Below are 17685 nucleotides of genomic sequence, written 5' to 3' on the forward strand. Positions count from 1 at the left end.
CAAAACTCCAAAAGAAACATAAAAAAGCCAGATTACAGTTTGCAAATGCACACAGGAACAAGGACAATAATCTTTGGACACATGTCCTGTGTTCTGACAAAACTAAAATTGAACTATTTGGACATAATGAGCATCAATGCATTTGGAGGAAAAAGGGGGAAGCTTGCAAGCCTGAGAACCGCATCCCAACTGTGAAATATGTGGGTGGCAGCATCATGTTGTGGGGTTGTTTTGCTTCAGGAGGGACTGGTGCACTTCACAAAATAGATGCATCATGAGGAAATAACATACATGGAAAAACAGAAGCAACATCTCAAGACATCAGTCAGGAAGTTAAAGCTTGGGTGCAAATGGGTCTTCCAAATGGACAATGTAACCAGTTTGGCAGTATGCTTTTGGGTTAAAGTGTCTTAAGGATAACAAAATCAATGTGCAAGCAAGGCATTCTACAAACTGCTCATTTACACCAGTTCTGTCATCTTTTTATATAGTGTATGTAAACTTCTGATTTCTTGAACATTACTCACTGGACCAAATACATGGATTTATATTTAGAATACACGTTCTAAACATGCCTTTTGGACTTAAAACAACCAATATGTCTTTCAACTATTAATATTTCAATTTTTTTCAAAAGTCTATTGGATAAGTGAAGGGAAAGTTTACTCCTGGAACCAGCACAGACTTGGAAGTGGGCGGGACAGTTGATCTCCGTACTCACATTGTCTAATCAGTGGCAGCCCCTCTCCACATGTCTGTAGTACATGGCGTTTTCTCCTCTTTGCTGCAGTAGTCCATCTTCGTCTCTTTATCTGTTTACGCCTGTCTCTATACAAAGGAGACGTGTGTGTTCTGAGTCTATTAGCGTCTCTGCCTCGTTTACCAAAGACAAACACAAGCTAAATCCAGCGTTCAACAGCAAACAGTCAGCAGTCTATTCAGAGCATTGAATGGAGAAGCCAATAGTTAGTGTAATCATGTATTGTTCCTGCAGAATAATGACACAAAAGTTAAAATTATGGGGGCATAAAATTGGTGCTTAAATTCCGATGGTCCATATTTATCTATTGATGCTATGGAGCTTAACAGTCCCACCCACTTTGAAGTCCGCTCTGATTCCTGAAGTAAAATTTCCATTTGTTTTTTTCCAAAATACCTTTCAAATATTCAAATATTAAGAGTTCAAAGACTGCAGAGGCTAACCAGTTATGTGCTAACTAATATACTCCATAATGCAGTTGGACATTGCACATTTAAAACGCAAGAGTCTGAAATGTTTTTGTAACTTTATGGTTTATAAAGCTTCAGCAACGGATTGTAAATAAAATAAGTCTTGTGGTCGTTAGCTCATAGCTGATTAGCCCTGATTTTTTTCATAGAGTCAATGAGAAAAATGTATGAGGAAAAGTATTTCTGAAAGCAGGGGGTGGGGGTGGGGGGGTCACATACGCTACAGGAGACATACTACGCAATCCAAATGGTCTTTTAGCCATGTTATGATGGCTCTCCCTTTTCAAAAACTTAATCCAGAGTTGTCTTGCATTCGAGTCCTCAGAAAACTTCTGTTCTCACTACTACTCTGTTCTCTGTTTGCATGACCTGCTGTTTCCAGGACATAGATTTAGGGATGAAAAAAAATGTCACAACCATTTTTCAACAATTTAAAAACACATTAATAAAAATCCAACGTTTGCTTGATGAAATGGCCTTGTGATGAGGCAGGTTATCTCAGTTCTGCAGTTTTAGTTTGTGGCCTTTTACGTTTGTGGCACTTTTAGATTAATATTGCAATTTATAATTAACAAAATGAAAAATAATGATCCACTAATGTGAACATGGGTAAGGGTTCGTCTCTTTTGTTACCTGGTCTATCCAAATGAAACAAAATGACCAACTTGTATATAATCTAGATGCCAAAATCCCATACATTGTCCAAGTGATTACAAGCAGGATGGAGGAAACATTTTGATAAAGACCTCTCCAGTTGTTTTTATTAGGGCTGAGAGATTAATCGCTATGGAATCCCAATCGCAATTTGGAAAAACAAAACAAAATAGTCTTATTTTGTAAAAAAAAAACCACAAAAAAAACAAAAAAAACTGCTAACCCTGTAGATTAGATGGATTCAAAATTTGATGAAATGACGTATTTTCTCCATATCGTATTAGGTCTTAAGTCCCAGGATTTGCTGTAGCTCAGGTGAAAGAGACAGGTGCTTAAGTTGAAGAGTCCACTGACATTTTGTAAATCCGGACATGACCAAGGAGTTATATTTAGACAGAGGAAGTGCGCTGAGGGCTCTGAGTGCTATTATGATGGTTCTTATGATGCTACAAAACCGTTTTCACACAGGGTTACTACTTATTGACATTACTTTAAAGGCAAAAAAGATTCACATTTTGAACAGACTTTTCTAAAATATCTCCTAAAAACTCAATTATCAACAGCATGGCAAAAAACTTACATTTGGTTATCCATTAAAAACAAAACATTCAAAACAACTTTTAGAATTTAGAAGTACTTCAGCTTTTGCGATTTTTACTTCTTTGTCATCAAGATAATCATGGTTTCATTCATTACTTGCAGAGACGTATATATAGTAAACTCTCCATGTTGACGAGAAGGCACTGGACACTCTCAGAAAAGTTAGAGTTTACCTTTTATTTACCTTTTTTTTATTTTTTATCAAAATTAACACGATTAGAGGTGCTCTGTGAGGTCGATCACTGATACTGACCCTCTGAATTTTTGATCGACCGTTTCCAATCATGGCTGATACAGATCACGTGGACTTTGATATAATAACTCTTTTACTATTTTAAAGAAATGATATAGGCTTTTGATGATGTGATGTTTGACCAAAATGTAACTAATTATAGCATCAATTTAATTTTGCTGGCAATTTAAATCAATAAAGTGCCTCTAGCTGCCCATCAATGACCGACTGGGGTGATCAGTATGTATGATCGGCCCGTTTTGACACATCACATCATTTTTGCCTTGATCGGTCGATGATCGATCAGAGCATCTCTACAAGTGAACATGCTCTTGGAACATGCAATTAAAGACATGATTGGTGAATACATTCCTCATAGAAATTCAGTTTTTATTGAATTGTACCTTTCTTTCTTTTATTTTTTTTATTTGTTAGGGACTATCTACAAATTAATTAATCTTACCAAAGAAAAGATATGTATCACATTTAGCTACTGCAGTTTTCCATCTGGGCAAGACTAACTTTTATCATCAACATCATTAGCAGTAAAATACAATAAAATGTTACCTTTTCCAATACAGTATGTTTCCTACAGTCCATACAAATATTATATATTCCTTATATTTTTGTTTTAAGTTCTTTGATTGGCTGCTCATATATTACTTTACTTTTTCCATAGAAAATGCTGAGTTCACAGTGATGTAACCACTGGCTGTAAGTGCCTTTTGATTAACACTGTGCAGCGTCATATCCTCTGAGTGTGTTTTGTGCCCAATCGATCCACAAATCCAATGAAGTTTATTTCTCCAGGAAATACAAGGCCAATTAAAGGTCCTATTGAAAATAACAGGTGTGAATTAAAACTACTGCCTCATAACAAGAGCAGAATGTAACGGAGACAAAATAAACGAGGTCTAGAGGCATTCACATAAAGTGGAGTCTTATCAGGGCTACACATGCACTGCAATAGAAAATGAATGCTATTTGTTTTTCATGAGTTACTATGGTGTATACTTTATGGGCTGTGGAAAGTAGTAGTAGCTCTGTAGTGGCAAGATGCTTTGGGTCTGAAGTGTAATACACCATGAACAATGTTTTTTTTTTCCCTATTGCCTGCCCAAAAAATAGTTTAAAAGTTTGGCTGAGGCTGACCAGCTATAGGGAAACTATTGAATGTGAAAACAATTATATTCATAGTCATTGCCAGATATTGAAAAGCCTAGATTATAAAATTATAAAATTATTGTATACTATGTTTACACACACGCTTGAAAACCAAACTGGCATTTACAAATTTAAAATAGTCAATGATCAGCTTTTTAATTGTGTTCATTTTAATTAATTCAACTTTATTCTGGACCATGAGCCCAGAATAAAGTTGCGTTGAATTGATAATTAAGATGTCCACAGACAAGTCTTTTATCAGTAAAAGCTTCTGGGGTTTGGAGTTCAGACATTTGCACATTTGCGTGAAATGACACCATTTATTTTATTATTGAAACCATATTTATTTGTTTTGAATAGTGGTTTTGAATTGAAAAATTAATATCAATTAGAGGGAAAAAAATATTATTAGTCACAGTATGTCAATGTTTTTGCCAAAAAAATAAAGGATGTTTGTTTTGTTTTCATTTTAGTTGAAATATTAGTTTATTACACAGAAAAAGGTGCCTTCCTACTCTGAATGTACTCTTATCTAATCTATCTCCATTGAGAATGTTCCAGAGTATGGGTTTAACTTTCTATTCCCATGGAATTATGCAGGTGATGTGCCACCTCCAGAAAGTTACAAACTTTACCTTTAACCTTTGCCATATCGCCCAGTGGCATTGATGTATGTGTCAAAAGCAGAGGACAAATTTCCATATGGTGATATTAAAGTGTAGCTTAACCTTTAGATTGTGTTGTAACAGAATGGACATACAGTTGAAACCAGAAGTTTACATACACTCACACACAATAAAGATATTCACTTTTTTTCTCACTGTCTGACATAAAGACAGACTAAACCTTTCCTGTTTTAGGTCAATTAGGATTACCAAAATTATTTCTATTTGCTAAATGCCAGAATAAAGAGAGAAGGAATTTTTAGACATTTTTTGATTACTTTCTTCAAAGACATAAGTTTACATACAGTAAAATTACTATGCTTTTAAACAATTTGGGAAACCTAGATAATGATGTCAAGTCTTTGGAAGATTCTGATTTATTGACAACATTTGAGTTGATTAGAGACACTTCTTTGTGTAACATCATGGGAAAGTCAAAAGAATCAGATATCAAGATATCAGGAAGAGAATTGTGGACTTGCACAAGTCTGGTTCATCCCTGGGTGCAATTTCCAGATGCCTGAAGGTGCCACGTTCATCTGTTCAAACAATTATACACAATTATACACACAGTATAAAGACCATGGAAATGTCCAGCCATCATACTGCTCAGGAAGGAGACGGGCTCTGTGTCCCAGAAGTGAATGTGCTTTGGTTTGAAATGTGCAGATCAACCCAAGAAACAAAAGCAAAAGACTTTGTGAAGATGCTGCTGAAGCTGGTAAGAGTGTTTCATTATCCACAGTGAAACGAGGACTGCATCGACTGTGGGCTGGAAGGCCACTCTGCAGAAAGCAGCATTACTCCAAAAGAAACATGAAAAAGCCAGATTACAGTTTGCAAATGCACACAGGAACAAAGATCTTAATTTTTGGAGACGTCCTGTGGTCTGACGAAACTAAAATTGTACTGTATGGCTACATGAGCATGAACATTGTTACGTTTGGAAGAAAAAGGGGAAGCTTGAAAGCCTGAGAACACCATCCCAACTGTGAAATGTGGGTGTGGCAGCATCATGTTGTGGGGTGGTTTTGCTGCAGGAGGGACTGGAGCACTTTATAAAATAAATGACCTCATGAGAAAATAGTATTATGTGGAAACATTGAAGCAGCATCTCAAGACATCAGCCAGGAAGTTAAAGCTTGGGCACAAATGGGTCTTCACATTTGCACTCAAGCTTTAACCTGAAGCATACTGCCAAACTGATTAGTGCCAAAGTGTTTTAAGGATAACAAAGCTAATGTTTTGGAGTGGCCACCACAAAGCCCTGATCTCAATCTTATTGAAAAGTCATAGGCAGACCTGAAAAGGCATGTACGAGCAAGGCGTTCTGTGAACTTGACTCAGTTACACCAGTTCTGTCTGGAGGAATGGGCCAAAATTCCTGCCAACTATTATGAGAAGCTTGTGGAAGGATATCCAAAACATTCAACCCAAGTCATACAGTTTAAAGACAATGGTACCAAATACAAATGAAATATATGTAAAGTTTTAGCTTTGAAAAAAGTAAGGAAAAATTGTCTTTAAAAAAAAAAAAATTCTCTCATTAATCTGGCTATTTGCAATAGAAATAATTTGGTTAATCCTAATTTACCTAAAACAGGGAAAGTTTAGTCTGATTTCATGTCAGACAGTGAGTAAAAAAAGTGGATGTGTTTTTTATATAGTGTCTGTAAACTTTTGGTTTCAATTGCATATTAATAGTAGTAAGTAGTTTGAACTCATTTGTCTTTGTTGTTTCAGATCGTGTACGCTGCAGTGGACTGTACCAAAGGACAGAACCATGAGCTCTGTAAACAGGAGGGAGTGGAGGGGTACCCCACATTCAACTATTACAACTACGGCAAGTTCAGCGAGCGTTACAACGGAGACAGAGGGGTATGTGGACTTATATATGTTGTAATGTAAGGTGCGGTACACAGTTTGTCAAATGTTAAGTCAGTGGATAACTTCATACTTTTTAAACTTGTGCACTATATTATCTGCTGTGTTGACATATTTGCATAATCTGTAGTTTTTATACTGTCTGTTTCAGGTTCTTCTTGGAGTACTGTTTATCAAACCCTTCTGGTGTACCTTGAACTATGAACAAATAAGAAAAAAAAACACAAAAAAAACGGGGGGCTCAACTGCATTTTTAATTGAAAATAAGGCAGGATAATCACATACAAAAAGATATAACATTGCCACTTATAAAAAATAACTTTTCTTCGGGTCGTGTCTGCCATATTGCAAGGCTGGTTTTCCAACTCGAGACAGGAGGGGGCAACAATAGACGCTTAACATGTTCCTCAGTTCTTTTTTAAGTAATACTAGTTCTGTTTTTGTATTTGCAGGAGGCAGGGTTCATTGGCTTCATGCGCAGCCTTAGAGGTCGCGACCAGGAGAAAGTGGGAAAGAGAAAGGACGAGCTCTGACCTGATCCGCGTCGCCCTCCACAGTTTGTCATTGCACTGTGAACTTTGACCTTTGCCCCTCGCTTGACCCCTGTATCCCGGGGACGCCCATCCGCACTGACGGGGGAGACGAAGACTTGATGACCTCAGCGAAAGGCTATTTTTTTATACGATGATTTGTTTAATAGAGAAGAAAAACATGCCACCAAACACCATTGAAGACTTAAAGGGGCAATTTGGGTTTTAAGTGTTGCCCCAAACACTGTGACTGCATATGACATCCAATACTGTATCTATGCAATATTATGGGACCCCTTTTTACACAAGTTTAGGGGTTCCATAGACTGGAGATGGTGGTGGGCATTGTCATTTTTCAAGTTATAATTAATTTTTCTAGGTAAGGTTATTGCTGGAGAACAAGAAGATATTACCAATCAAAATAATCTGGTTGTTGTAGGTAGATGGCACATAAGAACTGGATGATTTAAATGGTTTTCATAATGGGTTTGAGGAGCTATAGATGTTATGATTTGAAGTAGTGTTGGGTGATGACAACATAAAAAAGGTGACGATCTATACAAATGTTTCTATGGTGATTCAGTGCTAAAATTGATGCTTTTCTCCACCCACATCTCCTACTGGTCAGCCTCTGTCATGCTGTGTGAGTGACAGGTGGGCTTAACCAATCACAGTGAACTCTGAGAAGTCCCACCCACAAGTAAATTTCTTTTTCCAATAGTCTTTTTATAAAATTTTAAAACCGAGAGTTCTAAGATATGGTCATGTTTAGTTGAAAAAACTATTTAAAACATAAAATTTGGCTAAATGTTTTTCTAACTTTGGGATTTAAAACATTTCAGAACTACACATATAATGCATTCTTATGGCTTTAAATTCTTCTTAAACATGCTTTTGTCACCTTGGGATAACTATTTCACATTTTCCAACTTAAATAATGTCTGCTTTTGGAAAACATACTTTATAAACTACTCCTCCAAAGATTACCAAAGAGGCATTTAGGCATTGGAGCTTATTCTGCTGACAGCAATTGGATCTAACAATGGGAAAACAAATTAAGGCCTTACCCCTCTTGTCTTGCGCTTATGAATTACCACATAACTGAATAACCCATAGCAGGCTTTTATCAAAAAGTCTTTGGGAAAAATGAAATCATGGTGGACTGTCATTGTTCAGCTCCATTACATTTAAAAGGCAATATAATGAGTGATACTGACCTATTCTGCACTGCCCACTTTTTCGTAAATGCGACTAAACTGCGCGGAATCCCATTCATTTCAATGGAGAATTTGAGAAAAGTTTTGCCGCTAAATTCTAATATAAAGTCGGTTCATTTGTGTAAACTGTTCAATGTTCATGTGACCAACAAGTCAACACGATTCTCTGGGAGGTTTTAAAATGGCTCTGTAGTCTGTATGGGACTTAAAATCGGTAGCCCCATGCAGAATAATACAACCCAAATGACAATGGCGCCGCCCGCAGCAACTCTCAGAATAAGGTGAATAGTAAGAATCATCATCAAATTGAAATTTTTACCAGGCCTCTACCAAGATGTGATACATACATATAAGTGGGCCTTTAAATCACAAAAAATAGCTGGAAGAATCAGTACGGATTTTGAGGCCCGGTGCCCTTTGATTTTCCCTTGAGTGATTTGAATAAAATAACTACAAAATGCCAAATATTAGTACATATAATGCTTGACATTTCTACTCTTCACACGTTCCCATAATTTAAATGATTCCTGAGATTCTATAGTAAAGTTGTAGTTAACGTTTTGCTGATTAAATATCATTGTGTGGGTATGTTTCACATAGATGGAAAACACACAAACCAGTTAGTGATTTATTGAAGAAACATTGATCATACCTTACTCAATGTGAACCCTGAAAAGTTTCTGAATTTTGGTAATGGGCATTGTAATTACTGCTGTACTACAATTGGCAGTATTTGTTGTATACTTTAATAACTACACCTTAATTAGGCTTATTAAAGGATGAATAAATGCTTAGTTGCTACTTAATTACCCCTGAATCTTTAATAAACTTTTGTTCATAGAGTGGGAAAGCTTTGTTCATGCTTTAAAAAGGCTTATTGAGGTGTAGTCTTGATTTTCTGTAGGTCTGTTGTAGCATTGTTAAAGGTGCACTATGTAACTTTTCTCCTTGTTTCCACTGAGATGTTGTCGCTATGTTACACAGTATTGCATTAAAACAATCTTCATGGAGACGAGAAGGTCAGATATGTGGAGGCAAGCCTGACCAAAGTAAGATTTCGGTAACATTTTCTCAAGGTATAGTTTTTGAAAATAACGCCTGAAATTAAATAATATATTAAAATAAGTTTAAATAAGTTTAATGCCATACTGTGGGACATTCCAGACAAAGCGATAACATCTCCAAGGACAAGGACCTGACATATCCTCCTCCAGAAAAAGTTACATAGTGTACCTTTAAGTAAAATATGCAGTTAAGGCTGAACATTAGAACATTTCAAAACTTTAGGAGGACAAATTACAAAAAGTACAATAACAAAATACTAATGAACCGCCGGTGTCAAAGGCATATCATTTGATCTGTGGATTGAAACGTCATGGTTTGAAAATTCTAGTACCATACAAATAATTCAAGTACATATTTCTCTCATAGGTCGCTGTGCTGGTGAAAAAAATCTTTTCCCAAACTTCCATGCTATAAAATCCTAATTCTTATGTTATCCACTATTGTCCCTAGATGAAATGCACTGTTTTCTCTAAATCAACTGTCAATCTGCTCACCATCTTTCAAACATGATAATACAATACAATTTACATCAGAAAACTTAAGTCAGGCTGATTTTGTTCTCTCAAAATATCAAAATTCCATTTCGTAATCTCATTTCAAAATGGCTGACGCTGCATATTAGCCTTGCCCTATACTTCCTTGGCCTCCTTCCTCCCTCTTTCCTCCCATGAAAAACACAATTTTTTCTCTTAACACACTTTTCAAAGATTTCCTGCCATTCTTGTTAATAGCTTTGTGCCATTTTTGTTCACAATGCTAGTTATTTCAATTTCCACACTCGGGTCCATATGAATATTTAATCAGTATTTGTAGCTAGCTGTGTTCTATTATTCAACATTATGAAAAAGGTTCTCAGGGAAACATATTAAAGGGAACTTGTTTGTTTTGTGATTTTTAATTTTTTTTTTTTTCAATTTCAGCTGGATACGTTCATTCAGTCACATATGTTACGTGTGTTTTCGTGGATCTTCAAACCATTCTCAGTTTTAAGAGTTTATAGTGTGTTGAAAAATGCAAATTTGTACATCCAAAATCAGTCCTAGATTTAAAAATATTGACTGAAAAGTTTATTGTAATTATTTTATTAATCATTTAACATGTAAACTCCTATCCATGGGTTTCAGAATGATGAAAAATTAGGACTGTTGCCATAGCAGTGAACAGTTTAAAACAGAATATTGTGTTTTGCGTGGTAAAAGTCCTCAAAATGTCACCTATAATCAAACTGAAACCTATTAATTACATGTATCTATCTTGCATGTATTCCATTATGTACTTTTTAATTGCTCAAAAATGCCTTTAAAAAGAATGCATTGTTATTGTGATCAGGCTTTTTGTGACTCAGGACAAGTTTGCATTTCTCAACACAAAACCACAACTCAACAGTTTTCTCTGTATTAGGGCTGAGCAGTATGGTGATTTTTCTTTCTTTCTTCTTTTTTTTCTAAAACAAGATAAAAATGTCCTTCAATATTGATTTTATGACAAGACAGACTTTTAAACATTGCCCCTTAAAGATCTTATATTAGTCTATGTTCTCATTTATGCTATAATATTTTCTCATCAGAAACAGACCTGGAGTTGTGTTTTGTTTCATTCACACACTTTTAACACACAAACACTGAATATTTAGGCGAGCAAGTTCTTCTCTCAAACAGAAAACGCTCTGTTCCACCTTGTGATGTCATGTGGTAATACAGGAAGTGCTCCACTGTGTTTTTAAACTCCAGACACCTTCACTAGAATCATTTGAATGATTTCAGCTTTGGAATTGGCTGTCTGTACTAAACCAAAGGTAAAATATAGGGTCTATACCACAAAAAATAGCCCAATTTCTTGCTTCTAAGTCTGAATTCAAACCACATGCTTTTACAGAGATGACTGTCTTTGGACCTCTCCATTAAAAACCCAACTATATCATTGGCAATTATAGACATAATAGACTTAATGTTGATGATATTAAAATTTCCAGTAACTGTCCAGCCCTAATTTGTACACAAGACAGTAAAGTTTTTGCACACAGGTATTGCTCTACTTTGCTGTTGACAAAGTGCTGTTAAGTGTTTTTGCAAAATGGATGAAATGACCAATAACCCTCACTGTTTCTTTAAAGAGCCACACGTTTGAATGTTTGATCCCAAAGGTTTCATGTTTCCACCTCACTTGCCAAGAAGTCATCGTTGCCTTCTGTTGTTGTTGTTTACTTTTGTTTATTTTTCAGTGCCCAGCCATATGTACAGTCCTGCCCTTTACAGTACGGACCTTCAGAGATCAACAAATAAAGATGACATTTTCAAATAAGTCTTTTTGTTGTCATTAAAATTTTAAAATGTGCAATTTGTGCCTGTTATATTTAGTTTTAGAAAAGGTTTGCATTATGTCCAAACAGAATCAAACAAAGTATGGTTAACACATGCCTTTTAATCGACTGAATGCTTTGACATTTCAGAAGCAAGATAAATTATAATCCAAATGGTTTATAACATTGTCTTGTGTCTCCAATATCCATCCATTTTCTTCCGCTTTATCCAGAGCTGGGTCGCGGAGGCAACTGTTTCAGCAGGGAGGCCCAGACTTCCCTGTTGACACACACTTCCTTCAGCTCTTCCAGGAAGATCCCGAGGTGTTCCCAGGCCAGCCGAGAGACATAGTCCCTCCAGCGTGTCCTGGTTCTTACCGGGGTCTCCTGGTGGGACATGCCTGGAACACCTCTCCAGGGAGGCGTCCAGGAGGTATCCGGAACAGATGCCCGAGCCACCTCAGCTAGCTCCTCTTGACTTGGAGGAGCAGCGACTCTACTCCGACCACTGGGAACAGGTCTGACCTACTGCCGGCAATGTGAACACAGCTCCTGCCCCGTTCATACAGGGACCGGACAGCTCTTAGCAAAGGGCTCCAGACCTTGTGTTACTAGAGCACCCCTCAAAGGACACCATGGGGACACGCTCGAATGCCTTCTCCAGATCCAGAACACATGGACTGGCTGGGCAAACTCCCATGAACCCTCAAGCACCCGATGGAGAGTATAAACCTGGTCCAGTGTTCCATGATTGTGATGAAAACTACACTGCTCCTCCTGAATCCGAGGTTCAACTATCGGTTGGATTCTCCTCTCCAGTACCCAGGAATCGATCTTACTGGGAAGGCTGAGAAGTGTGATTCCCCTGTAGTTGGAACACACCCTCCGGTCCCCCTTCTTAAACAGAGGGACCACCACCCTGGTCTGCCACTCCACAGGCACTCTCCCAGACAGCCATGCGATGTTACAGAGACGTGTCTGCCAAGACAGCCCCACAACATTCCAAGACTTAAGGTACTCGGACGGATCTCACCCACCCCGGAGCCTTGCCATCAAGGAGCTTGCCAACCACCTCATTGACTTCAGCCAGGTGATGGATGAGTCCGTCCCTGAGTCCTAAGTCTCTGCTTCCTCCTCGGAAGACGTGACGGTGGGATTGAGGAGATCCTCAAAGTGTTCTTTCCACCGTACGAATACATCCCCAGTCAATGTCAGCAGCTCTCCGCCCGCACTGTAAACAGTGTTGGTGAAGCGTTGCTTCCCCCTCCTGAGGCGAAATTTCTTTGAGCGTTACCTCCCAGGAGGTGACGTTCCACATCGCCACAGCTACATGCAGTGTTTGTGGACTGGGTGGTCGAGACACCTGTCCCCAGCAGCTGCCCAGTCCTCTTTGCACCCGACGCCTATGAAACCCTGTGGTGAGCCCACAGGACGTCTGCAATATGTCCTTTGTAAAAATGCTAACCATGTTTTTTAGACCTGCATGATTCTTGTAGTATTATAGCAGTTCATATCTCAGTCGTTCATTAAAGGTTCATGCTCCTGGACAGTAGCTTAGTTTGTGTGTGTATGTTTGTCCACTGATCCAAAGGTTGATGGGGCGATTCCAGAGCGATCAGATCCACTGACTCGCAGGTTGTGCCCAGTGTCACACTGGTGTATGTTTGTGTGAATGGGTGAATGAGTGAGTGGGTGAACGCTAAATAAAAATGTGACCATTTATCATTTACATTATTAAAATATGCACTTTGAACTAAATCTTGATTTAAACACTGTAATTTGCAAATCTAATAATTGCAATTCTTGCCAGAAAATGAGTCTTTAACCTTTAAGCTTTAACCTAAAAGTGCTGTTAAAAGTTAAGAGCTTTAATAATGGAATTTAAACTCCACATCTGGTATGCACTACTATACTGTATCTTGAAAAGCATGCATTTTTATTGTGAGCAGGGTCACCTCTCCGCTAATCTGACCTGTAACTTGGCCTAGTGGCTAGTCTCCATGGTGATAGGTGAACATGGGGAACATTATTGTCAAAGAAACAACATCTCCACGGAGACAAACAGTAAAAGTTCTATAGTGCGCCTTTAAAAATAGATAAACAACTTCTATTCTTTTATAGACTGAGCACTTCTCTACTATTCCTCTGTATCGTATATGTTTTCCCCAAGCAATTTTAGCTTCACTTTTTGATATTGGAAGCAGCCTTGTTAAAATAAGTCATTGTCTGAAGCTCTTGTAACATACCTAATATAGTTTTATGGGTAATTGTGTTTGGTTTACCTCCTTGACTTTGCTCCTGTCTGTCTCCCATAGTTGGCTTTGTACTTTTGACTGCAGACCAGACATGAAATTATGAGCTCTGGAGTTGTTTTTGAGCCATTTTTATTTCAGATAGATCTGTATTTTGTTGATGTTTTGACAAAAGTAGGATGTAGGGTCATGAACTGGATCTGAAAAAGTTGAAGGTAAGTTGATGAAATAAAGAGTTTGTGTAATAAAACAGAATAGCTAAATATATGTCATTTCTCTCCTCCGTCACTTCATAAGAATATTCAAAGTAAAAGTTTATTTTATTTATTACTTTAACCTTGTACTTTAAAAGTGCATTACGTAATTGTTCTGGTGGAGCGACCGACAACTTTGTTTCTATGGAGATGTTATTGCTCTGTCTAGAATCTTCCATATTATACGGTATTTAACTTATAAAGACAACATCTGTTGCAAAAATGGATGTTTTTTCTAAAAGAAATTTGAGTAATAAAATCACCTGTAACTGATCAAATGCAAAACAGCCAACTTTAATGCCACTGTGTGGAACATTCCATGCAGAGAAATAACATCTCAGCTGAGACAAGCAAGGTGCGGATCCTCCGCCAGAAAAGTTACACTGTGCACCTTTAAAGTACTTTAAAGGTTAAAGTCATGAATAAAATTTGAGTTAAAACAACTTCAATACAAAATCTTTGACTTCACTTTGAAATCAGTTTTCAATGTTATTAATGATGAAATGATGAAGGAGGAGAGAAACTGCATAAATATTTAGCTGTTCTGTTTTATTTCACAAACTCTTTATTTCATCAACTTATCTTCAAGTTTTTCCTATCTGGATTATGGCCGTACATCCTACTTCTGCTATAGTAAAAGTGTTTTTCACAGATTTTGAAATCTAATAAACCTTCAAATGTGGTCATTTTGATCAAGATTTGTGCTGAATTTTGTTCAAAAGAAACAATTGAATAGATTTTTTTTTTTTCTAACTGTTCCCATTTGCATATTTTCATTTGCTCAAATTATGAGTGTATTAAAAATAAACCCCTCAGACTTTTCAGCAGGTCTCACACAATAATAAAAAATGCTTTCACTTTTCAGTCCTGTTCAAAAATGTAGTGGAGTAGAAAGTACAGATACTGCTCTCAAATGTAGTGAAGTTAAAGAAAAAAGTATTCACTTTAAAATATACTTAAATAATGTACAAACATTTAAATTGTATACTTAAGAACTATTCATATTAACATTTCACAACTAGGATAACTCACTAAATCAAAAAGTAATCCATAAAGTATTTGTAACCATTTTTAAACTTGCCCATGCTGCAATAGCCCTGAATTGCATTTCTGTTGTGTTACTTTCACTTTTCAATCTTTGCCTTTAAAATGTGTGAGTATCACATTTAACCCTCCAGCTACCCCCCACCTCCCTCTGTTTTTAGCCCTGAATTCTGAGCTCTCAGAGGGGGACCAGAAATGATGACATCCCTGGAAACCTCTGCTGCTGCTGCTGCTGCTGCTGCTGATGCCATCCACTGGTTGTATTTTTAAATTTTCTGGTTTATGTCGCAGAGAATGACAAAGTTTTTACTCAAAGCTGGCACAAGCTGACACAAGGCTATCGATCAAATTGTCACGAACCATAGACCTACCGGTACATTTTATACATTTCAACATCTGATACTTTGACTTCAAGGTACTTTTTGCTAAACAGTTTTTGGCTGTCAGCCCTTTCAACATTGTTCCCTCATCATTTTTTTTTATCTATGTTTGAGTTTTTAATCTATGTTTGAGTCATCCTGTATTTTGTCGAACTTGAGCATTCATAAAAAAGTACATAGTTTTCCTTAGTTGTTTAATATTGTTGTCCTAGTATTAGTAGCCTAGTAGTAGTAGTAGTAGTAGTAGTTGTAGTTGTAGTATTAGGTGTAGTATAGTAGTTGCAATTGCAGCTGTAGTTTAAGATCTGTTGTGTTGTAGTAGTACTAGTGGCAATACCAGTTAGTATAGGCTATATGGTTATAGTGGTAGAAGCTGTAGATGTAGTAGTAGTTATAGTCGCAGAGCAGTAGTAATAGTAGTACTAGCAGAAGTTAGTAGTCCGCTAATTGCTAATTGTAATAGTTCGTAGCAGTATCATTAACTATGAAGTTATAAAAAAAATTTTTCTAAATAACAGAAGAATAGGTATTTAGAATAATAACTGCAAATCTATTACGACTACAGGCGACAGCTTTTGATGATTTCCTCCCCTTCTGAACATGCATCTCCAAAACAATCACGCATGTATTCACACAGGCCTACAGGGGGCAGTACAGGGTCCGCAGGTCAACACATTACTTTGGCTTTGGGAAATTGCTTTGCTTCTGACAGATGAATGTGGTAACCATTTTGGTTTGGATTGTTTTTATTTCCAAGTGCAATTTTAGTCCACCTTGTTTTAAAAGAGAAACCAAATAATGACTGAGGAAATTGTGCATGTGAATAATGAGTGGCCTATTTCAGCTCTAAAGCTTGGCACAATCCGGGAAAACATGTTTCATTTTTTATGTAGTTTTAATTTCAACTTCAAATGAGTGTCCTGGTGCGAGGCTGTGGGTGAGAGCTCGTTTCTGGTTTCTAAGAGAATAGTTGAGCAGCAACACAGGACAAAGTTATGATGCACAAAATTTATAAAAAATGTTATGTAGGCTAATGGAGCCAATGTTCTCATGTAGTTGTAACAGTGGATCTAACAGTGACTAGGCACACATTAACTGCATTTCTGTGGTTAAGGGTGCATAGTTTGCTGTTCATATTATTTTATTGGTTAAGCCATTGCGTGTTTAACTCTAACCATACATATTTTAACGGATATTTTAATAGAACTGCATGTAGCGTGCACGCTTCTGGATAAAAAAGTAATATAGTAGTGCAATAACATCTGAACCTAAGTTGTCAGTGCCTTATCCTGGAGATAGAAGACACCAAGATACAAGTTTTTTCTCTTTCTCACTATATAGACAGGCCAATCCTCATGTGAAAGCTCAGAACCCCCACTAAGCTGCAGAGGCTGCACTAGCACTGATTAATGATTGGCTACAGGTGTTGGGGTTTAGGTGGTGACGATTCAGATCAGAGTCCTGTAAAGCAGCAGTATCCAACCTTTTTTCTCGTAAGGACCAGTAATAAACAATCCAAATGAGAGCCTCAAGTGAGACCCAAAACACCAAATTATAGCATAACATAAACAACTTGGCCATCATGTCCAATGTTTTTGTAAATAAGGATAAATCAGCATTACAATTGTTATCAGTAAAAGCTACGTGTGATTTGAGCAACATGTTTTCCGCGGTGGACACAGATAGGTCATGTTCATGAAACTCAAAATCTAAATCTTACAGTTCCCTTAACTTTTCAATTTAAATAGTGTTGTTGATATAATAGTTACTTTGGGATCTCTATGAAGGAGGCAGGTCTCCATGAGTTGATCATACATATTCCCCACAATGTGATAAATACACATCCATAAGATACTGGAGGAGGCTGGTAAAGTGTCTTGCTTAAAGATACAGCAGCAGCAGTCCAACCAAACCAACCTTTAAACTCTGGTGAACCGAAACGACTAACCCAGAGCCACTAACAACTATACTAAAACATTGCAGGCTGAGCTTTTTACCGTGGCCCAAGTATACTATATTGCTATAGCCAATCATAGATCTTCCATGTGACCCTTGCCAAATTCTATAAAAATTCCAATTTTAATATACATTTTATTTTGATTTTTATGCATTTTAATAAAGCTTTCTATCACTCATTTTATACAAAAATATTGTATTGTTTTTGTTCTAGGCTATTTTCATTGTCAGTAGGCTGTTCACACCCCTGCAGAGTAAG

The 17685-nt window shown here is 37.1% G+C and overlaps 1 protein-coding gene across 1 annotated transcript in view; it reads left to right on the top strand.

Annotated features, from left to right (window-relative positions):
- Positions 1–11542, top strand: part of pdia5 (protein disulfide isomerase family A, member 5) — a 107309-nt gene extending 95767 nt beyond the window's left edge. The window contains exons 16-17 of the mRNA XM_033987559.2: positions 6289–6423; positions 6882–11542. Of these exons, the coding sequence (XP_033843450.1) occupies positions 6289–6423; positions 6882–6962 (216 nt within the window). The 3' untranslated portion in view covers positions 6963–11542. The remainder of the gene's footprint in view (positions 1–6288; positions 6424–6881) is intronic.
- The last annotated feature ends 6143 nt before the right edge of the window (positions 11543–17685 follow it).

Source organism: Periophthalmus magnuspinnatus, chromosome 21, assembly GCF_009829125.3.
Source record: "Periophthalmus magnuspinnatus isolate fPerMag1 chromosome 21, fPerMag1.2.pri, whole genome shotgun sequence".
Taxonomy (NCBI): Eukaryota; Metazoa; Chordata; class Actinopteri; order Gobiiformes; family Gobiidae; genus Periophthalmus; species Periophthalmus magnuspinnatus.